The sequence below is a fragment of the Colletotrichum abscissum genome (genome assembly GCF_030869225.1).
Source record: "Colletotrichum abscissum strain IMI 504890 chromosome Unknown Scaffold_42.1, whole genome shotgun sequence".
NCBI lineage: Eukaryota > Fungi > Ascomycota > Sordariomycetes > Glomerellales > Glomerellaceae > Colletotrichum > Colletotrichum abscissum.
In genome coordinates this window covers 111,511-138,460 of record NW_026850343.1, presented here as the reverse complement: position 1 = coordinate 138,460, position 26,950 = coordinate 111,511, and the positions used below count along the sequence as shown (strand labels likewise).

General features: G+C 42.5%; 7 protein-coding genes across 7 annotated transcripts; 4 read left to right on the top strand and 3 right to left on the bottom strand.

Moving 5' to 3' along the window:
* Positions 1 to 200: 200 nt before the first annotated feature.
* Positions 201 to 2,744, bottom strand: CABS01_13038 (cupin domain-containing protein; the record flags this gene model as incomplete). The annotated part of the gene is made up of 3 exons (XM_060546385.1): positions 201 to 774; positions 2,206 to 2,516; positions 2,568 to 2,744. 3 exons carry the CDS (start codon positions 2,742 to 2,744, stop codon positions 201 to 203), a joined length of 1,062 nt encoding a protein of 353 aa, XP_060395283.1.
* A 10,063-nt stretch (positions 2,745 to 12,807) lies between these two features.
* On the top strand, positions 12,808 to 12,972 carry CABS01_13037 (uncharacterized protein; the record flags this gene model as incomplete). The annotated part of the gene is made up of 1 exon (XM_060546384.1): positions 12,808 to 12,972. The coding sequence occupies one exon, from the start codon at positions 12,808 to 12,810 to the stop codon at positions 12,970 to 12,972; it is 165 nt and encodes a 54-aa protein (XP_060395282.1).
* A 283-nt stretch (positions 12,973 to 13,255) lies between these two features.
* CABS01_13036 (glutathione-dependent formaldehyde-activating enzyme) lies at positions 13,256 to 14,350 on the top strand (the record flags this gene model as incomplete). The annotated part of the gene is made up of 4 exons (XM_060546383.1): positions 13,256 to 13,486; positions 13,557 to 13,735; positions 13,787 to 13,970; positions 14,036 to 14,350. 4 exons carry the CDS (start codon positions 13,256 to 13,258, stop codon positions 14,348 to 14,350), a joined length of 909 nt encoding a protein of 302 aa, XP_060395281.1.
* Positions 14,351 to 14,673: 323 nt separating this feature from the next.
* On the bottom strand, positions 14,674 to 17,442 carry CABS01_13035 (oligopeptide transporter; the record flags this gene model as incomplete). Its single annotated transcript, XM_060546382.1, has 8 exons — positions 14,674 to 14,811; positions 14,873 to 15,877; positions 15,932 to 16,047; positions 16,107 to 16,228; positions 16,292 to 16,358; positions 16,412 to 16,790; positions 16,848 to 16,979; positions 17,125 to 17,442. The coding sequence occupies 8 exons, from the start codon at positions 17,440 to 17,442 to the stop codon at positions 14,674 to 14,676; spliced, it is 2,277 nt and encodes a 758-aa protein (XP_060395280.1).
* A 443-nt stretch (positions 17,443 to 17,885) lies between these two features.
* Positions 17,886 to 18,128, top strand: CABS01_13034 (uncharacterized protein; the record flags this gene model as incomplete). The annotated part of the gene is made up of 2 exons (XM_060546381.1): positions 17,886 to 18,032; positions 18,108 to 18,128. 2 exons carry the CDS (start codon positions 17,886 to 17,888, stop codon positions 18,126 to 18,128), a joined length of 168 nt encoding a protein of 55 aa, XP_060395279.1.
* Positions 18,129 to 19,905: 1,777 nt separating this feature from the next.
* Positions 19,906 to 20,220, top strand: CABS01_13033 (uncharacterized protein; the record flags this gene model as incomplete). Its single annotated transcript, XM_060546380.1, has 1 exon — positions 19,906 to 20,220. The coding sequence occupies one exon, from the start codon at positions 19,906 to 19,908 to the stop codon at positions 20,218 to 20,220; it is 315 nt and encodes a 104-aa protein (XP_060395278.1).
* Positions 20,221 to 21,825: 1,605 nt separating this feature from the next.
* On the bottom strand, positions 21,826 to 26,312 carry CABS01_13032 (uncharacterized protein; the record flags this gene model as incomplete). The annotated part of the gene is made up of 3 exons (XM_060546379.1): positions 21,826 to 23,918; positions 25,010 to 25,848; positions 25,900 to 26,312. 3 exons carry the CDS (start codon positions 26,310 to 26,312, stop codon positions 21,826 to 21,828), a joined length of 3,345 nt encoding a protein of 1,114 aa, XP_060395277.1.
* Positions 26,313 to 26,950: the final 638 nt, after the last annotated feature.

Here is a 26,950-nt window from a genome sequence, read left to right as displayed (position 1 = left end):
TTCATAATCTTACAGGTTAAACTTTCTAGTCTAGCCTATGTAGATCCTTGTACGAGCTTGCTCGGCTTTGTCAATTGCGAGGCCATAAACTCGATTTACCACGGCAAATGAGTTCCATCATGATTCTGAAAAGTTCCGCTCACATCCCTCGACGCGGTATCAACCCTTTGCACAAGATCTGAAACGCTTTGCTCCACAGTTTATATGACTCCGAGATCTTCAAACTTCAAATCTGTCCCGTCGATTACGGATTTCACCATGTCTGTGGCGACGGTGCCGGGATGCAAGAGGAAGCTCGTGAGCCACATCTCCTCGAAATGCAATCTCCGAATGAACCAATTCAGCGCAGCTTTGCTGGCACCGTAAGGGCTCAATGCCGGCGGTAAACTCTCCAGGGACTCCATGCCGGAGATCGTACCAAGAATGGAGGTAACGGCTACGAAGACCGGACGACCAGTCTTACTAGCTTTGGGTAGCGGAGCTGTTGCCTGGAACAACAAGAGAGGTCCGATTGTGCTGACAGAAAGGTGATCTCTGATTGCAGCAGTCGAAGTTCTGATGACAGGGCCGCTCGAATGGGCAATACCGGCATTCGCGATAACGACATCTAAAGCGGGCATGTTATGATCCCGCTGTAGTATAGAAACGGCTTCCGCGGGGTCGGTTTCGATGGAAGAGTCGATCTTGACGATGATGATTTTGGAACCTCCGCCCTTTGGCAGGTCTAGTAGAGCTTTTGCAGGCCCTTTGAAGGATCTCGGACTGCAGCTATAACTATTGAGGATGGTCTCAGCAAGAGGCTAGCGACAAGTCCTGAGCCAATGCCGCGACCAGCACCGGTGACTAAGAATGTGGTACGGCTCATATTGGTTAGAAACCCGATGTTGGAAATTTGAATGATGAATTGATATGATATTAGTGAAGTATATGAATGGCCATGGTGCTCATTTGTTCAAATATGCGGAGGGCCACATTGCTGCTGTCCATAATATAAAACTTGTCTTTGCGGGCCCGCTTCTAATTACTGTCACGAAAATGCTGCCTCAAGATGCCCGACACGGACTCATAAACTCTCCGATGAAACAGGCAATTACAGTATATTCTAGATTCGATATGAATCGAAGATATAGTGGAACCCAGTCAGTTCGGACTAATCAAGCAACAATGGTGGCATATTTGATTAGAAGCGTGACTTGCAGCCATGAAGCGCCCTTGCGATATGAGTGCAATTCCATCCACATATGATTCATGTCAGTTTCACCCCTACATAAGCCCTCATCCAAGAAGTCCACCTTTGGGTATTCTGCCTCTCCGAACTGACACAGGGTTGAAGACTGGGTCTCACAGTTGCCTGCTGTGACACACAATTACTGATCAATACACCTTCCTTAAGTTGGTTGGACCTTTTCCTGTAGGCCATTGTTCTAAGCATCCCTAGTCAGCCGTCGAGCGAATTGTTTCCCCGCTCGTTCGTCCGTCAAGGTGGCAACCTTTTTCGAAAATATGAAGGGTGTCGCCCTAAAATCGCGACTTCACGTACTACGCTTCACTTTCTTTAGGTCGATAACGCGTGCCTATCACGCATCACTAAAGGAAACCTTGTGCCTAAAAGTTTGAGCTCTTTTTTATGCTTGGTGTATTAGTTATCAAGAAAATAGGTGCTTGGTAACTCAATATAATAGCTGTTGCGAATCGACTGAGACTTAATTCCGCCGAGTTGCCACGCCATCCCTTTCGCTCCAAGTCACGCGCGTTCATCAAAGCGAGTACAGATCGTCTCCGAGAGAGATACACATGCATGTTATATCTTTCAACTGCCTATCTAAGGTTTCAGTCGCTCGCCCGCAGTGCGTCGTTGCATACCTTAATGGCATGGATAGCAAGCTTACGTCTATTTAAGAAGGATGCCGAAGGGTTAGCTTCGCTGACATCAGGCGTCAAGTCGCAATCATAAGAGAGACTTTTTAATAAGTGCTGTCATCATATAGGTCTCTGAGGCCGCTGAACTTGCTATTTCAGATCTCAGCAATGGAAGCATACCACTGCAGTTGCGCAAGCTACTTTTTCAAGGCCCTTTTTTAGGTAATCGGAGAGGACTATCAACTTCAAGCTTTGAAGTAGGGACTTCGCAGCCATGAGAACCAGGAAATTACGGTCGAGCCATCAATATCATTCGTAACCATCTACACTCAGTAAGATACCTACTCCCCCTTCACCCACCCCTCTTTCTCATTCTGCTCCTTGCTACGTCGACTCCATTCTGGGGCTACATCGATACCATCCTCCTCTTCCTTGTCGCCCTGTTCCTTGGTTTTATGAACCGTTGTTGACTTGTGCTCAGCTGGGGAGTAAACCGTGTACAAGATTAATGGTGTCGGTCCCTTGTTCAAGAATTGATGCTTGGTTCCTGCCGGTACAATTACCATATCGCCGGCCTTGACTTCTTGCTCCGTGCCGGCAACCTGCGCGAGACCCTTGCCTGATGTGAAGGTAAGGATTTGATCGACGGTATGAACCTAAGGCTTTGTTAGTCAAATTCATGGCAGGAATGGGGGTGAAAATTGTACCTCTTCGCCAATATCACCATCGACAGGTACAGTCATCAGGACTAGCTGGGAGTACAAGCCTGTCCAAAGAACACGGCGAAACTCTCCAGACTCGGACGGCAAGGCCGCAGTCATATCGGGGAAATACTGCATTTCCCTCTTGGGAGGATCACTGGACGGGGTTGAGAAGGTAGACATTTTGGTAGTCGAGAAAGCTTTCTTAGCCTGGACTGGTTGTGATGTGTGGGGGGGAATAGATACACTGCTGCAGAGAGGGCGTATAGTGCGATAGAGCTTGGAAGAAAACATCTCTGATATTTGTACTTATCGCGTACCTTACCGGGAATCGTAGGGGGGTAGATACTATTATAAACGCCTATTAGCCGTTACTATATACCCGCTAGCTATTGCTAATTATGCACTAGTTACTAGGTAAATAACTATTATTAAGCGTTACTAAGTATTACTAAAGTCCTAATAATATAAATATAATACGGCCCCTAGCGCAATATATTTTCTTTAATAAAAACTACTAACTATTTATTTATATCTATCTTAAGCCCCTTTATTAATTATATTACTATTAAAATTGTACTACTAGTGCTGCTACTAGTGCTATTAGTACTGCTAGTTCTAGTACTATTAGTACTAGTACTAGTACTACTACTTATACTACTACTACTAGAGGGCTACCTAGGCGCTTACTAAATCGATATCGTCATTACGAGCCTAATACCTAATAATTATTAAAAAAAAAGTTATATACGGTATATAAAATAAGTATAAAGTAATATAATATAATGAAGTAAACTTATACTATTTATTATTACTTTAGTACGGTCGGGGTAGTTAGTATCCTTAGCGCTACCCTTAGTATTATAAGTAGCGGTATTATTATTATAATTATTTACTAGAGCCGAATCTTTATTATTAATAAGCTTTTTTAATACTATATAGTAGGCTTTTTTAGCATAGCGGCCTATATTAGTACTTTTAATACCCTATATAGCGTATAGCTCTAGTATAACCTCTATAATTATAATTAATATAGTAATAACGCTAGTAATATCTAGGGCCGGCTTACTAATAGTACGTATAAGCTACGTAAAAGAAAGAGGGTTTAATATAATAAATTTAAGCTATATAAAATAATATAAGCTAGATAAATTAATAAAAATGCGAAGGAGTAAATTACTTTGTGCGTAATATAATCATAATTATTATAACTACTATTAATATAATATAATATAATACGATATAAGGTATATAAATAATATAAAGGAAGTTAAGTAACGTAACGAGGAATATAAATAGATTTATTATAGTATTATAAAGTACTTTATAAGATATTAAAGGTATAAAAATAAGGTATTTATTAATATATTAAACCTTTATTTTATAGTATAAGGAGATAGCAAAACTAAGTAGCCGAAATCCGTCTCGAGGTAAGGGGCTCTTTTATAATTTATAAAGTTAATATACCTAGCCTTATCTTAACTATTTTTATAATACTATTTAATATAATAGTAATACTTAAATAATAGCCCCTCCCTCTCTCTTTTAGCTAACTTATATTTTCTATTATAGCCCTTATAAATATAATACTTATTTACTTAATAACTCTAAAGAGTTAATAATAATTAAGAGCTAAGTAATTTTAGGCGAGGTAAAAAAGAACTAAGTTAATAATTATATATAGCGTAGTATTTTAGTTAATTATTAAGATACGTATTAAAAACGTAAAGGTATTTAATAATACTCGCGATATATATAATTATGTTAAGTACTATGGGTAGTAAAAAGCGAGTCTAAAAGGCTATTAGCTCTAAACGTAGCCGTATTATTATTATTTAAGTTAAATACGTTAGTACTAGAGTAATTATTAAAAGTACTATTATTACTAAAAATATTCTCCAAAAGCTAGCCTTAAATAAGCTTACTAAATTAAGATATAAATAGATTATTACGCTATTACTAACTACTACGAGGAGTACTCTAATTACTATTTTATTTACTAAGTATAATATAAGTAGAGTAATAGCCCGGTATTATAAAACGACTAAGTATACCTAGAGAAGGGGGTAATAAGAGCTCGTTATCCTAAGCGCGCTTAACGAAATTAATAAAAATAAAAGCTAAACGCTATAGGATAGTCTTTAATATCTTATTATTCTAAGAAAATAGCTCTTTATTAATATTTATAAAATACTAATAATAAGCGAGATTATTATAGGTCTAAATAATTTCTTTATAGAAGTTAATATCCTCCTTCTTTTTCTCGTTATTAAATAGCTCGCTATTTATAGCGGCCTTTTAATTAATAAGCTCGAATATTATAAATATAAAAGTAGTAAATATAATACGGATATAATAATATACTAAGGGACGCTAACTAGTAATATAATCCTTAGTAAAAGTAGTATCGTAGTTAATATACTTAGTAATAGTACGCTAAATAGTAAAAAAAGTAATATAACCTAACTATTCTAATAGTATATTACGAAAAATAATAGTAATATTAGTATCCGTTTTTAAATCCTTTTTAACGAGTTTAAAAACCTCTAGATACTTAGGAGCATACTTATAGTACTAATTAAGGAAGTAATTATAGAGGAACTTATACTAAAAATTACGATACTAGTTCGTACCGGTTTTATATAAACCCTAGAAGTCTCTAGCTAATAAAATAATATTATAATTAGTATAAACCTTAAAGATTATATTATTTAAGAACTTATTTATATAAAATACGAACTAGTTTTTATAGTATTTATAATCGAGCTTATTTTATAAATCGATCTTATTATTTTCTTATATTTAAGGAAGTATATAGATAGTAATAAGAGTAGTAATAGGAGAAGCCGGATTATTAATATTACTATAGGCACGCGTAGGTATAAACTTAGTTAATAATAAGTAGAAAGTATATATATTCTTATTAAAAGTAAGGCGCTAGTTAGGAACAGACCGAAGGGTACGAATATTAACTTAGTATACCTTAAAAAAGAACTTAGGATAGGCTTAAAGTAGCTATATAATAGCGTAGTTACCCTTAATATTAAGTAAAAGTAGAGGTCCCTAAACGTTATTAGTTATATTATATATCGTAAAAAATAAGGGAAGGTAATATATATAATTAGAGTCTATATCGGTATATTACTTAGGTTTAATATAAGGCTAGCGGTGTTTTTTTAAAGTTATTATTAGTATATTACTTAATAATAAAAAGGTAGGGCTATTATGCTTATCCGGGTGCGTTAAATACTATTACTATTTCCCTTTTTATTTTTATTTTTATTTTTGTTATTATTATTAGTATTACTATTGTTACGAGTCTTATAAAGATTGCGCTTCGATATTTAGTACTTAATGCCTCTTTAAGTTACCTTGTTTTAAGTATTACGGATAGGGGGGCTATTATTATAAGTAGGGGTACTATTATTATAAGAAGTAGAGCTGCTGCGAATAGGGGGACTATTACTACTACGAGGAGTATTATTACTATTACGAGAAGTAGAGCTACCGCTACGAGGGGTAGAGCTACTACGAGTAGAGCTATTATAAGTAGAATTATTATAATTATTACGGCTAGTACGGATACGAGAAGGCCTAGAAAATATAGCTATTTTAATTACTATATATTACGATATATTATATTATAAAGGGTATTATAAATTATACTATTAATTATTAGTATTAAAAATATATAAGAGTAAGAAAGTTAAAGTTTATAAATAAGAGGTAAGGGGAAATAGGTATTTTAAATAATATTTTTATACCGTATAGGAAAAAGAATAGGTAAAAGAAAAAATTAATAAAAAAGCCCTATATAAATATTAAGGCGAATACTATTATTTTTTATTAGTAATTTTAAAGGCTTAAAGGCTTAAAAGTAAGGCTCTAGCAATTTAAGCTACCCCGGCCCGGAAGTAGGGTTACGTAATATACCTCCTTCCTTCCTTCTTTCCTTCTTTCTTTTTATTACTACTACTACTACCGCCGCTACTAATACTTAGTATACCTTAGGCACATTATAGTTTTCTCGTTTTTTTATATCGTAGACTTTTTATTTTTCTATACTAATTAACCTAATTAATATTATCCTTTTATATTTATATTAAAACGCGTATTATAGTGCGAGGTATTATAATATATTACGATATAAAATATTAGCTATTTTAAGCTTAAGTAATACGAGCGTTAAGCTAGGTCGTTATATAAAAGTTAACCCGCTAGATAATAAGCCCGCTACTTAAGGTACTTAGGACGTTTAGTATATTAATAATAACGTTAATATAAATATCGGCTACTCTAGAGGGGACGAGGCTAGTAATAATACTAAAATAAAAAGTACTAAAGTAGAAGATATTAACATACCTAATAATAATAATAATAATCTCTCTATCTTATTAAACAATACTATTAGAAGTAAGTAATTTAATATCCTTATATATCGAATTAACTAACTATAATAGGTATAATAAATCTCGAGGATATTAATAACCCTAGTATTTTAAAAACTAAAGCGAACGGTATACTACTAGTAAGATTTAATAATACCGAACTTATTATAGTTATTAATTACGATAAGCGCTTTAAAAATATTAAGTAAGCTATAGTAACTAGAGCTTTTTATAAAGATAATAACGATAGTAATAGTAATACCTCGAAAATATTACTATATGCTCTTAGTATAGTAGAGTTAATTATTATAATAGCGAGTAGTCATAAGATTATAACTAATAAGGATAAGGAAGAGGAGGTTAATAATAATAATCCGTCGATCTTTATCCCTTATTAATAAAATTAGTTCCTTAAATTATTTAACTTCGAACTTAGATTCGGTCTATTTACCTATATATTTAGTATTAACCGTACTTAGTACGCTAATATATATAAGTTCCTTAGCTTATTAAAAAATAATAATAGTAGCCCTATTCTAGTTATTAATATATTTCTAAATTAACTATTAATATTAAAAAATCGTGTATCTCGCCGGTTCTTTTTAATATTAATATAACGTACTAAAGTACTTCTTAAGCTCGAGAAGCTACTTATTATATGCGTATTTAAGAAGCTTAAAAAAAGAGAGTAAATAGGCTAAGAAATCGTCGCTAACTTATACTTTTTTAACCTAACTACCCTCTTTAAAAACTTTTTTATATCTAATATTACTAGGACTATATACGAGGGCCTTATTAATTTCGTAAATATACTTATTAACCTATTTAAGTTATATAGCTAAGTATTATTAGTACGAATAACGTTAGGTAAATTCGCTTATATTATTATTAATAACGAGGAGCGCGACATAGTACTACTTTTAGACTTTATATTATATTATTATACTTATAACGACTGTATTTATTAGTTTATATATTAGTCGGAGCTTAAGAAGTACTATTTAAGTTATATATTTAGTATCGGTTATAATATAAGGGCTAACTTTTATATTACGTTAAGTAGCAGTATTACTATTTAAATCTAAGAGGCTTTTTACTTAATTAATTAGTATTATAATAGAGTTTTACTAAAGTACCCCCTTATTAATTAACCTAAGCTTACTATCGTATTATTTTAATATTTAAATAAGCTTATCTTATTTAATAAAGTTATATATATCCTTAAGGAATATATAATTTCCTTATTAATAAATATCGTCGCTTATAATTACTTTTTAAGCGAGATATTATAAAATCTTAGTTTATAGCTTAAAAAGAAGATTATAATATCGAAGGCCACTTTTTAAAAGTATAGCTAGCGCCTATTATTACTTAAGTACGATGTTATTATCTATTATATTTAGTATTATAAGTTTACTAACTTTATTCCTTTATATTATATATACCCTATTTATACTAAGCTTAAAATTAAGACATACAGCTACGATATATTCGAAATATAAAATAAGGGTAATATCCTTAGCTATTTAATTATATATTTTATTAATAGTTTTAGTATTTATTAAAACTTATATCGTTCTTTAATTAGCGTTTATACTATTATAGTAGCCTTACCTACCTAAGACTGTTTTTACTAAGCTAATATTTTCCCTCTTACCCTTAGTTTATATAGGTCGAACTTTAATAATATAATTAAAGCTTTTTAGTCTCTAAATAAGCTCGATAGTAGTATTAAAGGGGTATATATTAATAAGGAGACTTATATTATATATATTTTAACAATTTATTATATCGGTAATATATTATAATAGGATAAGAATAGTAGCTTTAGAGGTCCCCGGGCCTATAAGTTCTATTAGTTTTATTATATTAATAAGCACGTTACTAAGTTAGGTAATCCGAATACTATTCTTAACTTTAATATCGTTATATATAGTCGCTATTATTATTAATACTAGGCTATAAAAAATAGTATAAATACTCTTTATAAAGCGATAGACTATAAGTAATATAGTATTATATAGGGGTTTAATAAAAAGGAACTAATATTACTTATTATTATACTAGCTCTAGACCTTATTATATCTAAACTACCGGATCTAGCTTATTCTAAATACTAGGGTCTATTAGAGCTAATATATAGTCTATTAATCGATAGTATTCTAACCGAGATTACTAAGAAAGAGTATATATATATATTTCGTATATAGCTATTCTTACTTAGCTAGGAACGTCTATAATCCCTAATTTACTACTTACGAAGCTATTTACTTATAGTAAATACTTAATAATCTATTATTATCCCTAGATTACTACGTAAATAGCTTAAGCTTAGCTATATCTACCTAAAGTTCTTCGTAATAGCGTATTAAAAGCTCGATACTAACGTAAATAGTACTATTATTAATTTTATTATAAGAGTATTTATAATACTTACGAAGTCGAATAGCGTATTAGTCGGGCTAAAGCTATCGTAGTTAGATAGGGATAATATATTCTATATTATTATTAATACCCGTCGTATATATTAGTAGTTTTATTAGTTCGCTTTATAATCTATCTTTAATAACCCTAGAGCTTAGAGTACTACTAGTCTTAGTAATTAGTTTACTAATAATTATATATTAATAATACCGCTTTTAGTACCTCGTTATAATACTACTTAAGTATTATTTATTATTAATAATATACCTCTTTTATTAACCGAGGATGCGACTAATATTACTACCCCTAAGAGAGCTACGTAGTATACTTATAATATAATACGGCTTAACGTTTATATAGGTATATACTATAAAGCTATTGCGAATAAGTATACTTTATTAGTTAACGTTAATATACTAATAAGAGAGAATTAATATAAATAAGCTCTATATTATATATTGCTATTATTAATTACTAACTTATTAATAAATAGTTTAAGTAGAAGGTATACGAGACTAATTACGGTATTAATATTAAGAAGACGCTACTAGCTAAGATTAATATATAAATTACTATTTAAATAATTCTATATAATACTTTTATTAATAATAGTAACTTAACTAAGTAAGTTAATTATATATATAATAAATACTTAACGCTCTTTAATAATATCCTTTTACGAACTAATTTAAAAAATATTTAAGTAGAGGATAACCCTCTAGACTTTGAGTTAGATATTTTTATTAATATAAACGCTAGTTATAGACGTACGATAGTTATTAGTTAAGTTTAGTTTAAGGGCCTAACGTACCCTATTAATAAGGGCTAATTACTACTCTCTAAGGAGCGTATAATAACTAATATATTTAAAAGGGCCCTCCATAAGGCGTACGTATAGTATACTTAAGAGGAGTATTACGTATTCGGACTATGGGCTATCTAATAAGCTAACTACTTTAGCTTTATAAATAGGTATATTCCCATATTTTTAATAATACTCTTAAGCCGTAGGATAGGCTAAGTAATACTATTAGGGTAAAGATAATACTATTAATATGATAAGCATTCTATTAGTAATAATATCTATTAATTATACTATATAAGGGGATATAATATATAAATAAAGATTCTTAAGTCTTATTCCGTTATTTCTTAATAATAAGAGAATTATTTAAGACTTATGTATATAGTATATTAATAGAATATTATTATAAAATAATAGATCTTAAATATTATAATATTTAATAATAGTATTATATACTAACGATATTACTTAATACTAGGGATTTCTAATAATATATCTTTACGAGAGGTAACTATATTAAGTATTATAATAATAATAGTAATTATATTAGTTACGTTAATTATATTTTTATTTATAAGCTACTATATTTAGAGCGGCGTATGTTTATTATTATTACGCTAGTCGAAGTATTAAATAAAGTTAACGATATCCTTAGCTTTTATAAGGTTGTTTATAAAACCTACGCCCCTATTATTATTAATATTAATTTTATAAAGGCCGAAAAGCTTTATATTATACTTATCCGTAATATAGTTATCTAAGTCGATTAGTAAGTAAAATGGTTTTAATATCGTCGTCGTAATCGGGCCGGTCGGTAGTAAGGTCTATTTACTTACTATTTATTAAAGAGGATATTACTACTAACTCTTTATATAGATAATGCGGTACTTTCTAAATATTTATATCGTATTCTTAAGAGAAATTTAGTTTTTATTATAGTTATAAGGTTAGTATTAAGTATTATATTATCGTCGGCTATTAGTTACTTATTAAAATACTAGGGTAAATATTATTACGATGTCCGAAATCTTAATTTAACTTAGTTTATATACCTTTATATTTAAATATCTTATTACGTATTAATAACGTAACTACTAAACTTACGTAAATAATTTATTAACCCGTTTATAATTATTTAATAATAGATATACGCCTGCGTATTACCTATACGAAAAGACGGTTAGGTCTAATATAAGATACTTATTAAAAGCCTTATTTTTATACTTAGTACGACTAATATTATTAATATAGATCTTAGTACGCTATATAAATAGTCTATACTACCCGCTATATAATAATATTATAGTAGCTCGTATAGCTTATATAGTACTAGTATTACTATATTACTAAGTCCGCTAATATAACTATTTACCTAACCCCGTTAGTATTAGACTTCCCTAATACTTAACTCCGTTACTAGAACTTAAGGGTATTAGACTTAGGTTATAATTAATGTGGTAATGATTTTTTTAGTAGTTTAACTTAGTGGTTTGATTTAATAGTTAACGGGGGTGTCGGAGCCGGGGTGGGTAGGCTAGGTAGGTATATAGGTATATTAGTAAGTACCTAGCGAATATAAGTAGTATATACTAGTATTAGAAATCGTATACGTATATAAGCCGGGTCCCGCTAGCTAAATATACATACGGACCCCTAACCCTTAGTAACGCTCGATAACGCTCGATAATGGCTGTTAGCTACTATAACGGTTATTTTGTAAGTTACCCCTACTAACTCCGTAATAGTAATTGACAATTGTATAACAGTTGCAAATACAGCTACGGTATATACCCCTCTGCTACTCCCGGTAAGGTAGAAGGATCATTATTTCGCTTCCTAATAGGAAACCTTGGATAGAAACGCAGGGCTGTCAGAGATTAATATGATGATGATACTATGATTCTTCGGGGATTGATACGTCATCGATCAACCAGACCCCGTAGCCACCCAAACCCCGTCAGTCCCCCGAATCAATGAGCACATGTAACTCACAAGGGTGCGTAAGCCACGTGGATTGAACCTTACTCGTCCAAACAATCATGGTGGCATACTTTCAAGTTGATCAAGGTGGTGACGTGTGCGGTACCTTCGATCGTTTGTCAACAACAGCCGGAAGTACGCCGGGGTAGGCCCACTTCTCCGGGGAAGCGCCGGGGGCCCGGAGGTCGCCGGAGCCAGCCCACGGCTTGCGCTACCGTCACTGCTTTATGGCATATTCGAACCTTTCGTTACATTATTGAACCAAATGCATAGGTGGTTTCTTCAAGTGCTCAAACACCTGGACAATTGTGAAGGCATCTTGTCGTTTCACTGATCAAGACAACAGTCTGCAGCGTCGTTGGGGATGCGGAACATCATCCCAAGTTGCTCCATCGATTCGATGATAATCAACACACTGCCTGCTACCAACTCCTCAATCGTCACACTCATTCCCGTTGACTCGTCCAGCCATTCTCGTAGATCTATCCAACTCAGTTACATCAAGCCTTAAACGTCAAATGCATGAATTCATGCTCGTCATGCTAGACTTAGCCCTACGAGGGGGCTGCGGGGACTAGCGACCTGTAGTGGTCTAGACCTAGCCCCGGTAGTTATTCGAGGCTTACCCTGACGCCCACGCTGTACACAAATGCACCTACATCATGCGCCACAGCCGGAGTCGACTCTCCATCCTCGCGGCGCGTCCCGGTCAAGATTTGGTTCAGAGGACTCCTTGATATTCTCCGTGATAATTACTGCTCTAGCGGCGCTGCTTTCGATCGCATTTGAACCTCAAGTGTTCACGCCGACTTAGATAAGTGAGTCTCGTGCCACCGTGATGCATAAGATGCAATCCTGCAAGTGCGGGGCAAGCGATGAATCGGGCATAGTAGGACATGAACAGCTGTGCCGACAGCCGTCCACGTAAGCAGGAAGTTGTCGGTTGCTGCCTGCTTATGGTGAATCTAAATCTTTGCTTTCTGATTTCATAAGGACCTTGCTTCTTTATCTTGGATTATGCTGATGTCTCAGCACACCCTGAAACCCTGAGCTTTACTCACCGGCGCGCATCCCATAGCCATTGTAGTCGAAACGCCATGGAGACCGCACTGAGAACCTTTCAGGGTAACTGCCATTGTGGCGTGAACCAATACGAGGTTCAATTGCCAGAGCATCCGTCCTTGGTGATTTGCGACTGCTCGCTGTGTGTAAAAAAGGGACATGTCTGGATCTATGATGCCGGTGATAGCTTGAAAATCACAAAGGGGTGCTCTAGCGAAACATTGACAACTTATACCGGATCGGATAGCGAGGCTTTGAGGCATGAGGTATGTTTACCTTGGTAGAAGGAGCATCACTAATGTAGTCTGAGACGACTGGCTGATAACAAAACGACAGTTCTGCAATGTCTGCGGCACTGCTCTCTTCGGAAGACACACTTCCGGCGTTCAAGCTGGGAAGAAAGGCATCAACTTTCGGGTGCTTGTCTCTGATTTCCAACATGTGTTCATTAAGGGGAGAAACGTCGTAACCACCGGTGCCCCAGATGCATATATGCCGTATCCAGGCTCTCTGAGGTGAGTTAAGCAAGACTGGTAGGAGGCTAGACACAGCTAACTCAAAGATAGCCTTGTTGAGAAGGCATCCACATCTGCGCCGGCTGAGTTCTGCGGTTCGCTGCCCGAGGTTCCTGGAGATGACCTCACGCTCTACACCGGAGGCTGCGACTGCGGTGCCGTTCAAATCGCGCTCAAGAGCAAGCCTCTGTCCGAAGTTCAGATCAAGGAAGATAATTGTAGTATATGTGTTCGCGTATGTGAAGAGTTTATGATCCGACTCATTGTGTTCAAAATGTGCTAATCTGCAATGGGACCTAGAATGGCTTCATCGGTGTGTATCCTCATCAGTCTGAGGTTAGTATCGTCGGTAAAGACCAGGCTCTGGACTATCAGTTTGGCCGTAAATTCAATGGCTCGCCTTTTTGCCGTACCTGTGGCGTGCACTGCTTTGGCAACTTGTATGGGCCGCCTAAGGAGTTGGTTGCCAAGCTTCCTGAGGCAAGGCAGGAGTTTGTGCGAAAGCAGCTCGAGATTCAGCCGTTGAATGTTCGCGTTCTTGAAGGCCTCGAGTGGGATAGTGTTAATATAGAGTGGAGCAATGACGGGACGGAGGGCTATGTTGTGTCGGAATGAGGAAACACCTTGTTTCATGGTCTTACTACAGCGGTTTTTGCGTATGATCATGACCTCGAGGGGTTCATCTTTGTATTACAATATTATAACTCATGGCTAACATCTTCAATCATATTTGTAGAGGGCAGTGCAGCTCTGGATGATGGGAGTGAAGCTGGCCTCGGACTCGGCTACCATCAGCTCAGCCAGAGCGGCTCAATGATCGACCGATATCAAGGACCGGATTGAAGACCAGGCACCTTTGGAAAGGTGACGGCCTCCGACCTTCATACTCGTCCCACACCCGACAGAGACTATACTTGCTTCCCACAACTTTTGCCAGTTTAACAAGCATTATCGGGGCAGGCCAGACCTCCTGTACCATATCTGTCACTAGAGACATTGCCGAGTTGAAGGGCAGCGCCGATAACACCACCCATACCCTCTCCAGCGATCATACCCGCGGCAATAGCATAGCAGGCCTAGCAAATAATTAGTTTCTGGTTCCAAGGAACAACGTGACATAGCCGGATCAGCACTTACAATTTCGAAGGAAGCAGGCTTCCAACGGCGCCAGATGAAGGCAATAATGGCACCGACAAAGGCGGCGTTGACGAAGACGGGACCAGGAATGACGAAAGACAGGGCAATGGCACCCCAGTTAGGAAGCCACTGCTGGTACTTCTCGCGGGGTCCAACCAGGTAGTAGTGACGGAAGATGACCTGGAGAATGGAGAAGATACCGAGGCAAATGGCGAAGATGCCGGAAGAGCGAGGGATGGGGACGTTGGGGCTGGTGACAACCTCGGCCACGGCAGCCCAGGCACTGACGGAAGGAACCAGGAAGGGGCAGTGCTCGGCCTCGGCGTCCGTAATGCAAGGGTAGGCAGTGGTAAACAGAACGAACAGGCCGGGCGCGAGCCAGACGGAGACGAAGGTTCCGATGGCCTGGGCGATGAACTGCTTGTTGGGAGGGGTGCCGAGCAAGAAACCGGTACGGAAATCGGACGTCAGAGCCGTAGCAACGTCAGCAGCACCGGCGGCGAGACCGGCGGAGATGAGGTTGATCTTCTGGGCGTGTTGGACGGTGTATCCGGCGCCGGTGGTGGTACCACCGATGACAAGCTGAGCGGCTTTGGCAGCAGCAGTAAGGGGCGTCTGATCAGTGACACCACCGATCTGGATGGCGAGGAAGGAGAACAGGAAGGCAAGGACCAAGGCAAGAATGGTGACACCAACGTTGACCTGCCATTGCAGACCCATGACGATGCAGGCCAGGATGATGGACGCGAAGAGACCGACAACCCAGATCCAGGTCTTGACCTGTTGCTCGGGAGTCGCGGGGTCCTCGACAGCATCAGCCTCGCGCTTCTCTTCCGCCTCTGCGTACTTAGCGAAGAATTCGATGCGCTTGCCCTTCTTCATCGCGGTCTCGTGGATGGAGAGGCAGATTGACCTCCAGCCGGCGGCGAAACCGAAGTAGATGATCTTCCAGTGGACGATAAGCTCACCCATGGAAGAGCAGACCATGATCATGACACCGGGCCACTAAGTAAGGTTAGATCATGGTTCGTCTCGTGAGGGAACCGAGGATAGACTCACCAGCAGCCAGTAACGGGGGGATGGCGGGCCTTGACCGATGTTTCTCAGGGAGGTGAAGGAGTAGAGACCGGACCAGTTGGGGTCTTCGGAGGCCTGGATACCGATGCATTCGCCGTCTGTTGATGACTGTTAATATCTGGCAAGTGAGAGTATCTAGAGGCTCCGAGAGGCTTACAATGAACCAGGACGGGTCCGATGACTCCCCAGGCAAGAACGGCTCCTCCCATCATGGAGCAGGCAGAGTTCATGCCAATAAGCATGCCGGAGCCAATGAAAGCGGTCGTCCACTCAAAGTACCTGCGGTCCGGTGTCAGCCAAACATCACCACTGACATGACCGCCAGTCTCAATTTTCACTCACCATCCCCATGATTCGATGTTCATAGCAGAGCTCGTGTAGCCAGACCAGATGTGAATCCATGACATGACTAAGAGAAGGTCAGTCTAAAAATGATCTCGTTTGATGAAAGCATTGACTTACTGTGCCAGTCGTAGAGAATTCCGATGGCGTAGTATGATGCCACGCGGTGCGCGATACAGACTCCAAAGGCAATTCCCAAGGCCTTGAGCTTAATAGCGGCCTCGCGGGCGCCATTGACACCAGCGTGCATGGATCGAATAGTCAGGGCCGTGGCGGTCGAGGTCGGGAACATAAGCTTGAGCTCGCGGGCAGTGCGAATGATGAAAAACTTGCGCAGCGGCGTAACGAAGAACAGGCCGAAGAAGGAGCAGCAGAGAGTCAAGGTGAAGATCTTGCCAATATCACCAGCCGGCGTGCTAGGCATGAGATCGAGCCTGTACATGGCAGGGATACCTGCAACGAAGATACCTGCGATACCTCCGGCACCGGTGGCAGCAGCCTAAGTATGTTAGGTTTTGCGTTCCCACCACTCATTATTGATTCAGGTCATACTCACTTGAACAATGGAGTTCTCTTGAGGGCCAAAGGTTCCACCGAGGATTGGAATGTTCGTTGTCGAAAGCATCTTCAAGATTCCGTATCCAAAAATGGCACCAAACATCGAGGCCACAAACGTGAAGCCGGTTTTCTTCAAAGCAATTTGATGTCAGAACGATTCACAATTGTAGAAATATCGCCGAATTTCGGTTGTCAAAGTTCACGATGGTGATCTCTCGGCCAGTCTAGGGCTACGGGAAGGACCACTTCATGCCCAGAAAGAGGAATGAACTTACCAAGCCAAGATACAAGTTGGATGCATTCACCAAGGATCCCAAAATGCAGCCAACAACAATAGCTCGAACGGTCAGGATGTTCTCCTCATGAGGAATATTCTCATCCATCTTCAGCGGGCGGTAGAGATCCTCCTCCTTGTGCTCCTCAGTCTCCGGTACCTTCGTATCGACGATGGGTTCCGTCCATTCGCCGCCCATTGCGCCCTTCTCATCGGGGTGGACGGTGACGCTGCCGGTGTAGGAGGGGCGGGGCTCGGCGCTGTCGACGCGGGTAGCCGGGGCCACGGCCGAGGCCGGTGCTACCTTTTCTTCGGTCATGGTGGGATTGTCGGATGCTTTCTCCACAGCTGGACCTATTGCTCGACAAAGGGCAACTGTAAAGGTCGTGAAACACAAAACGCGGGCTGAAGGGGGGAAAACCTGGAAAGAGTTTGAGAGGGCTCGCAGTCGTTATATGTCTCGACAAACCCGCCGTCGCATTCGCTCTATGTGACTATCCCTGCCGACATGAATCTACCTGGAGCGATATGCAAAACCTCTCCCACTGGTTGGACCGTTGGAGAGGTTCTCGCGTCGAGCACACAGTGGCACGAGCTTACAGCAAAAGGACCCCGGACGAGACAGCTTGATGTGGTCATCCCTGCTCTCCCGATGTACAGGGAGCAGGCCAGATAAGAAAGCGGTACGTTTGTTCAGCGGGGGTCTGCATGTCGCTCCGGCCAGGTCGAAATTCGTTTAGTCCGAGTGAGTAGGCAGGCGACATGCAGACCCGCGGCGCATGGCATTTGGCCACACCAGAAACGGGTGTCTGGGACGACGGTCAAGTCCTGTGGCAGTCGATCCGCGTTGGAGCTGCTGGGTCACCAGTCTGCTCTCGGGATTTGTCTTGCCTGTCTGGCACTTTTGATGTAAGCCGCAACTGTTCATCGATCCTCAATTAGGAAGGTCCTTGACGATGTTACTCACTATGCCCCAAACTTTAGGCAATCCACCAACGATCCTGAGGAGGAACAGTTCGGCTAATGGCTGATGCGAGGGCCGTGAGATTATTGGCCGACGAGGCTCATCAACTTTCTAGTGGCGTTCTAGAATACAGTATCATCGCATTGTTGTTAACAGCTTCAACCTGACTGGGCAGTCGATCGCCGAGGCTGGAGGCTTCCCCAAAGAAGTACCCTCGTGTTTGGCTAGATGTTCCCATGGGATCGGAGGTAACACGACGTAGTGATACACTCTAACCGTCGAAAATGACCACTAGACGCCACTAACGGCGACCAAGAACCAAGAGATCATCAAAAGTGCCAAGTCCTTAAGCTTGATTGAAGGGTTCCTCGTAAACTCAGCTACAAGGCGGGCGGGTTACATTCCGCCCCCATCACGTCTACTAGCCTTCAGATAAAGTATGCAGAAGCATCCGGATCGCAGGCTTGAAGCAAGCAGAAACGCAGATACCCTTCTTCGCATAAGAACTGGGTAGCTCGTGGCCCGAATATTGGCGCCGTCAGTTATCACGGGTGAGACAGCCTCGGAGCAGAGAGAAATCAATCTGCCTCGTCGAGTCGTCGAGTCGTCGAGTCGTCGAGATTCGCGGCGAGCAGGCCAACAAACCATGTACGGTACCATGCCCGTGGTCTTGGCGACATAAAGCCTCCTGCAGCTTCCGCAACAGGTGATTTAAAGTCTTTCTGCTAAACTGGTCCTAATTGTCGTGCCATTCGTCGGAGGGCAACGGGACACGCTACAAAAGGTCCTCCCCGATATTGGACCGCAGGGGTCCCGATTGGCAGATGCCTCAATGGAGCTGCATGCCCTGAGCGGGATGCGTTCCAGTGGTATTGGAGTAGGCAACCGTAATGCGGATGCTTTGCCTTAGCCCCCTATTCAAATTCAACCTCGCCTAGCCTCAACCTTCGTGTGTCCGATCATAACTCTCCCCAAACCGCGGAAAGCCGCATGAAGCCGTTGAGATAGTCAATGTTTTTTGCGCGAAGCTGCCTAGAGTCTGGAGTGCTTGAGACTCTAGAAAGTGGTAAACTGCGATTCAGATTCCAACCGACATCAAACAAAGAACACAAGGCCGGTTGGGTAACCACGTTTCTGTGTGTCAGGTGAAATAAACCCATGCTCAGCACCATGTTAGAGCTGTCAGACCTGTTGTACTCCCCGCAAAATGCTCTCCACAGGGGTCTGCCGTCTCCCGACTTAGCATTTGGGTCTGTGGCAAGGATGCATCGTGACAATTGTAGCACTATGGTCTGCCACCCAACACCTATGGGCTCTTTATCTTGTCACTATAGACACTGCCTTTATACACTTCTAATCCGAAATTTGTCGAAGTAAATCCTCCACGTGAACTTATACGTTTAGTCCTCATCATGACATGCCATGATAATAGCACTCATTTCAACTAGCATTTCTTCAGAGCGACTTTGCATAATCTGGACGGACACATTGATGCCATGAAAAGGGAAGGAGGATGTGTTAGCGGACATTTGTCGTTACCCACTTGACTCGGCTAGGCTTACCAGCCGCTAGGGATTAAGCGCTTTGGGAAACTGATGCCATTTCCCATCGATCAACTACTATGGCGGTGCGGAGCCGCCAAGACCGCAATTGATGAATTGATAACGAAAACTCTTCACTGGATCACTGACAATTCACTGTCGAAAGGATACATCGTGGTCGTAAAGCAGGACAGTTTCTCATTTGCAAGCCAATCAGACGTCCGTGTCAATTCTGTCTGTCATCTACGCCACAAATATCAACACACACAAACACACGATGAGACTGTTCGAGATAAGCCATTCGAGACACAGGTCTCCTCGCCGAGTCGCCGCCCTCGACCATCTTGACAAAGGCAACAATGTTTCAGGCCGCCATCGTCCTGTCAAGCAAGGAACATGCAAACGGACGTCTACTGAAGACTGGTCACAACTATCACTGATCTACCTTACATATGCTTTGCTTACGTGCCTACCAGCCTGCTTGACGAACTGGCAGGTCCCTCGCTGTCAACAGCTCACGTGCCGTATGTCACACCACTCGCTCCAACGTCGTTCAAAGTGCCATCCGGGATGGCTTGATCAGCTAGGATGAGGGTGTGTGAATCCCAGAAAACTAGCGGGCCATGGCGCACAAACAGCTGCAGGATTCCGCCGCCCGCCGCTGGCCACCTAACCCACCAGGAACCCAACTCTGCTCGCCGCTGCGCTCTGCTGACGGTGGCCTGGTGCAGTGTGTTCCAATGCAGCCCTGAAGCAGTCGTGCTCCCCGCCGCACCCAGGCGATGGCCAAGCCATCACGGTAACTTTGCCAATGCTTCCAAGCCGGGCTCAAAAGCTTTGGTACGTTGGCGTGGCCTTCGCAAAGCTTGACTCTCTCCCCTGATCGCTAGTGCCCGACAGGTCGAAGACATGTAAACCGCGCCCTTGACACATGGCCGAGATGTTGAAGGACTTCTGTTCTCAGTCCAACACCAAAGAAGAAGCTGCAGAGAGTAGCCGAGATCATTTTCCATGCCAGCTTACAAACGAAAATGACAGTTTGACTTGACAGCTCGCCAAATCCTTTCTGAGACTAGGTCTGCTCGATCAACAGCAGCTGGCGACACTCCAGGCCTGTCATATCTTTTTACACTCTATCGCCGCCCAAAGGACCGTGGCTTGAGCCGCCGGGGCGGGTTCCGCGCGTTGCCTCCCGCACCGAATCCTTCCTCGCCGTGCCCGACTTACTCAGACCGCAGACCATTCGCAAATGGGAGCTGGCACTGCCGTATCTAAAGTTCTGACAACCGCCCGACCAGCACGAGCCACTGAGCAGAGGTGAGAGAATGGCCAGGAAGGAAATCGCCCCAAATCCAGCCCCCGGACATTGACTCCCAAAAGGGCTTCGCGCCGTCCCTTTGAGCAGCCAAATCGTGGCCTCCGCAAACCACCCCTGGTTCCCCCCGCCACCCGTCCACCATTCAACCGTGCTCTCGAACGCGCCTGGAACCTTTGAAATCGGGCCAGGGGATTTTTGCAGAGTGCCAAGGCTCTAAGTCGGCGCACACGCGCCCGACCCGACGCCCTTTCGCGAAGCCTGTTTGGGCGAGCTCTTCGGTCCTGCTCGTCAGATCTCGGTAATCAATAGCCCTTTGCAGCACTGAGCATCTATGACTCTTTGGCGTGTGTCTCGTTCGCCAGCCTCACAGGTCAGCGCCCGGCGCCACACGTCGACTTTTGGCCTGTCCATCAGCCTAATTGGAGTCATGACTGCAAGCAAGCAGGAAAGTAAGCTCGAAAGTAGCCTATCGTTACTTGATTTTGCCAGTTGTCGCGCGATAAGACAACGCGATCGCCATTAAGCAACTCGAGTTATGCTCTTTTGTTTGTCACTTTCGCCCGTTTGAGAAGATTGCTGCCACACATGTCGAGAAATGAGTGTGATAATAACCAACTCACACAACCCGGTGATAGTCCAGGTTGCTCTTGACTTTAAACATTTAGACAACCTCATGTCTTAGGCTACCCGTCAGGTAAGAGGCATGACGCCACCATCGTTTTGGCGAAATCTTATGTGCTGGTTTTTAGTGCTGGCAACGCTCATAGGCAAGTTCCAAAAGCTTTCGTAACTGACTATCGACTCCCGGCCCGCAGTGAGGATAACGCTTGTTGTGCAAACCCTCGCTGCATCTTATCAAATTGAACTTGGCTGACAACCTCACACAACCTGAACATCCTCAACAGTCGCGTGACTCGTGACAGACCAACTCCCATCCATCAGACCGTGTACATAAGCATCCCCAACCAGCGAGAACCTCTTAGCATCCTCTATCGGTCTCATGATGTAGGGAACCCTACCACCAGCAAGGACCCAAACTTCGTCGCCTATGCGAGCCGATAACTTTGCCAATCCGATAAACCCTTGATCAGTAACAAATAGTCGTCTGTTCATAATGATAGGAGTCATCAAAGTGTGGTATGACCTGCCGAGTGGCCCTTGGACCTGCGATGGATGCACCAGTTGCGGGTGTGCCAGTATGTAGTGAACGATGTGATGGATCTCATCCAGGGATGGAATGAGCTCGCTATGAGCTTTTTGAAAGTCGGACGAAAGGATACAGCCGAATTCGCGGCTCTCGTGTCTTTCCAAGCCATGCCCATCCCTATTGAGATATGTCGTCAAGTCAATTGTAAACCACTGCTTGAAGCCTTGTGCATGTTTTGGATCAGCTCCTCCTTCGGCGGCTGCCCCCGTAGATGTGGTGGGAGCCTCGCCCAAGTCGTATATCAAAGTCCTCCACAGAGCTTCAGCGCTGTCCGCGGTACTTGCCGGGTACTTTTCGGGCAGATGAGGAATGCAGTGAGCAACTTGAAGCGCAAAGGGGCTAAACTTGCCATCATTAGGCGGAATGAATGCAATCTTGCCGGCCCTTTTCCCCCGGAAAGTAATGCAATCACCGTTGTGACGAGGTAGAGGCTCTACAGGAATACCCGCAGAGGCTTTGAACTTTGTTACGGAGGAAAGTAAGTGGCCTTGATCTCCTTTGATGGCAAAGTCTGGCACCCAAGAAGGCATACCAGTCGTTTTGATAAACGTCCGATCTGTAACGAGAGACAGCAGACTCAGACCTCCGCTGTTGCACAGCAGAAACTGAGCGACATTTGTAAAGACTTCGGTGGCGGACCGTGAAAAGTCAACTTCTGGGAATCCGCTGGCTTCTGGTGGGCAAATCATCTTGGCCATGCCAAAGGTCGAGTAGACTCTGTCGACCGTCACAGTGCAGTCCTTTGACGAGGCGATAAAGAGCAATAATGACCATGTCTGAACCCATTGCTCCCGACTTTCAGCTCGGAGGCAGCTCGAGAAGGTACTTCGAAGGGGAAATATCTCAGTCCAGCCTCGAATGAGACGAATGCCTCTCAACTCGGGAGCAAGCTTTTTGTTGTGCATTGTGAGTTCTGACAGACCGTTGCTCCAGGCTTGGACGATTCTTCTCAAATCCCAGGTATCAGCCCAGCTCAAGACATGGAAGTCGTTTCCAACAACAAAGACAGGGTTGCTGGCGACCACAGCCTCCTGCAAGGTCCAAGCCCTGAAGAACCAGGACCTTGTCGCGAAGAACATGAGATATGTGATCCACTGATTCTTCAGCGAGGTATTCTCGAGCTTGAGCCCAAGGTCTACCAGGAGTCGTTCATCGCCGGGTCCATACGACTGAAGCCACTTGAAAAACTCTTGATATGAGGACATTTGTTTCTGATGCTCTCTGATTGCCGGCAATAGCTCTCTGTATATCCAGTACAGACCCTGGAGGTCTCGATCGTGCTTCCCTAGCCAGATGTAGACCGCTGAAGACTGCGCATAGATCTCACCCATGAGTGGGATCTGGACGGCCTTTTCTTGAGGGTTCGTCTGGTCTATGCAGACGGCATCGATCCAAACGTGAGGTATGTGTGCACCGCGTTCCTCGGATCGGCTCGTCAAGCTTAGAAGAAAGTCAGATAGGTTCTCAGTCATCTCGTACTCTGAGAGCCGTGATGGGTCGACCCAGGTACAGTCGCTGATGACATTGTCGTCGCTTAGCATGCGACGATAGTCTCCGGGCTGGACCAAGATGAGCTTCGCTTTGGCGATCGTCTTCTCAGGCCTGACACTGTATGGCCCCCATTGCTCCGTAGATGTAACTGGATGACCCCATGTGTAGGACAAAGCAGCATACTTCGTAGTTGTCTTTTCAGTGTCGCCCAGTACTACCTGGCTTAGTGTCGCAAAGATCTCGAGGTTTTCCTCGTTAAATTTGAGAATCTGGACTACTCTAATCGAGCGCGATGTTCTCAAAGGTTCGTATGTAAGTGGCTTCAGGTTCGTAAAGTGACGGGTTGATCTTGGTGGTGATTGTGATCGATGTCGTCCACGAGACGCAACCGTGGTGTTCGAAACTTGTTGCTTTGGTTTGAAGTATCGTCGGTCCATTGTACTTTAGATGAAACATTTACTGATCCTTGGATACTCATCCAAGTCTCCTCAAACGCCGAGCTTTCCCCCTGTTCAGTGATCGAATGGCTAAGATTTATGTCGGTATGCGAGAAATTGAGAGCTCTAGGCACCAGGCTCCGGTTGTCGGCATCGGTCATCCGGATCCAAAAGTCTTGTCCAATCGTTGAGCTGACGAGAGTGTGACCCTAGTCCAGCCCCATCACAACAAGGTGGCTTGATGGCTTCAAGTCTTCTTGTTGAGCGAAGTTTTCATTGACAAATATATCTTTCTGAACTTAATTCAGATTCAATGATACCCCCCGGAAGTTGATCTATAAAGTATGGGCAGAATTCTAGTTGTTGATCCAGAACAATTGTTGTCGAGATCGATTCGCCGCGCCAAGCGACTTTGGTGAGTTTTTAGTTAGAATATGTATAGTTTATGTGTCCTTTCTGCGTAGCTCAATGCTGCTCCTGCTGCGAAGGCGAGGGTTGAAATTGACGAGAGCATTTGAATCCTAAATATGTCATCTGACTGAGTGTCGGCAACTTCGTCTCGTTTCGTTGGGACAAAGTAAAGATTGTAAGTCCGATGCATTACCATCATGTGCAAACTCAGCGTAAGTGTGATACTTTTTTGTGATCCCTCAACTCTTAAGAATCTCATTCGACATCAGTTCTGTTCTCTACAGTATGATGCGAATATGCTTGTTCTGGCTCTAGTCTACAACGTCTCACGCAGCCTGCCGTCGCCTTCCCCTCTCCCTTCCAAATACCTTGTGCCCCGAGAGACTAAAGTCTTCCAGGGTATCCGTCAAAGTTTCTACAGAGCCTAGCGTCATGGTTGACTCATCGGATCCGCGAGAAGAGAACGAACCTTCCCTGCAGGGCCGTCTTCTATGATGAGCGGGATGTCCACACCTACGCCGACTTTTCAACTTATCTGGCTTCCCTGATGATTGAGACGCAGTATCTGCAAGTGATTCATCAAAGCTGACACTTCGGCTAAGCATTCCAGTGCTCGTGTTGGATGATACCTCGAGCTCCTGATCCGCTGCAGTGCCTGACTTTCCGTGCCTGCTTCGTCTGTGAAACTTCTCCGCTGCTGCTTCTGCTGCTGCGAGGCGTCTTGGTGGACGCCTGTCTAGCTTCCTGCGGGATGATGTTCTCTTTGCCTTTGAATCATCGGAGGGTTCGGGCGTCTCTGTGTCCCTTCCTTCTTTCGAACCAGAAGCTTTAAGCTGCTCTACGTGCGCCACAGCCTTGTTGTGATCTACGTCCTTAGGTGGTGTCGCAGGCGGGTTATCACAGTCGGTGACTTCTAGCTCTGGTCGCAATGTCGTCGCCCGACTCAAGGGTGTTTGCAAACTCAAGTCCTCGGGGGGGAAACTGATGAGATCCTCTACTTCGGCTTCTTCCTCCATGACTGGCTCGAGATCTGATGTCGCAACAGGCGACTCGTCCGCACTTTGCTCCACTGATGAGCTGGTACGCGTGCTGAAAGAGGCATATCTTTGGAGCGCTCGTCGGTATGTCTTGGTGTTGATTAAGTCGTAGTCAAAGTCAAACTCCGTGGTGCTAATGACTGAGTCCCTGTTCCTCGGGACACCGATCACGCTGCCTTCATCCAGGGAATCGGGACTAGCTGGTCGGAAGTCAGGTACATCTGGGTAGTACGCCGCAGGTTCTCGGACATCTTGCTTTGCTGCGTTCAAGGTTGACTGATTTTGCATCAACAATGTCTTTATGTCCTGGGTTGATCGCCTATGGTAAGATTAGTAGACGTAGAATAATATGCGACGCATAGTCACTTACAGGTTCAACGTCTGCGTCAATAGCGCCAACGTAGCTTTCTTGCGGTCTAGTCGCCCAAGCAGCCGTGTCATTTCTCCCTCCTTCCACAGGACTTTGATCTTGGTCTTCCAGTCACTCCGAAGAAACAGATCCTCGTACTCTTTGCTGATAGACAAAAGCGTAGCATGACACCCGTTGACGGCCACGGTAAAGACATCCTCCAAGCCTAGCCGGTCAATGGCTTCTGGATCCTGAAGCACGACGCTCTCAACCTGTCGGAGCGCTATTTGTACCGCATGTACCTCTTCAGCAATGTCTGCTACGTTTTGAGGTGCGTCGTCGTAGGCGTCGATGGTCTCTTTAACTTTCCAAGAGGCTTTCAGGACGGCGCCTGCCAGAGAAGCTGCAGCAGTGACAATGGTTACAGGATCCATGATTGTGGGTGGAAGAGTAAGCACCCTGATCTGCGGCCGATCTTCGAAAATCAGGGTACTGCGCTGGTTTTGTTCTCGTCCTTTGTCCGAACTTTGTTTCATCGGGCCGTGCATGTTGCGATGGAGATGCAGTTTTGAAACACCAGGCGAAGTGGAAATGCCGAGGTTGTTCAACATAAGCTTCATTGCACATGCATCATGCTCTGATCCGCTGCAGTTTACCTGTAAAATTTGAGGCCAGAGATGATGTCTTGATGGCAACTTGTGAACATCTGACTGAATCTCATACTACTCCATGTTTCTATGTCAGTCCATAAAGGTACGCGACCTCATTTGAACTTAAATGCCTCAAGCTCCTGGAGTTTTCCGTGACCTCAAGAGGGAGTCAACACGGCTCAAAACAAAGTGAGAAAGGCCAGCAAAGGCTGGAGTACCAGATAGAAATAAATACTGATTACGTACCTACCTAAATTATGCTGTCGGTCATATACTATGGCTTAGGTGTTGAAAGCTCACTATTATGCCGGTTTTATGAGCAGAGTGAAAGTTTTGAGCGTATCCTCAAACGTATCATTTGGGCACTTGCGAAACAGGCACCTCATATGTACTGGAATGTTGCAGACATTCTTAAATTGAAA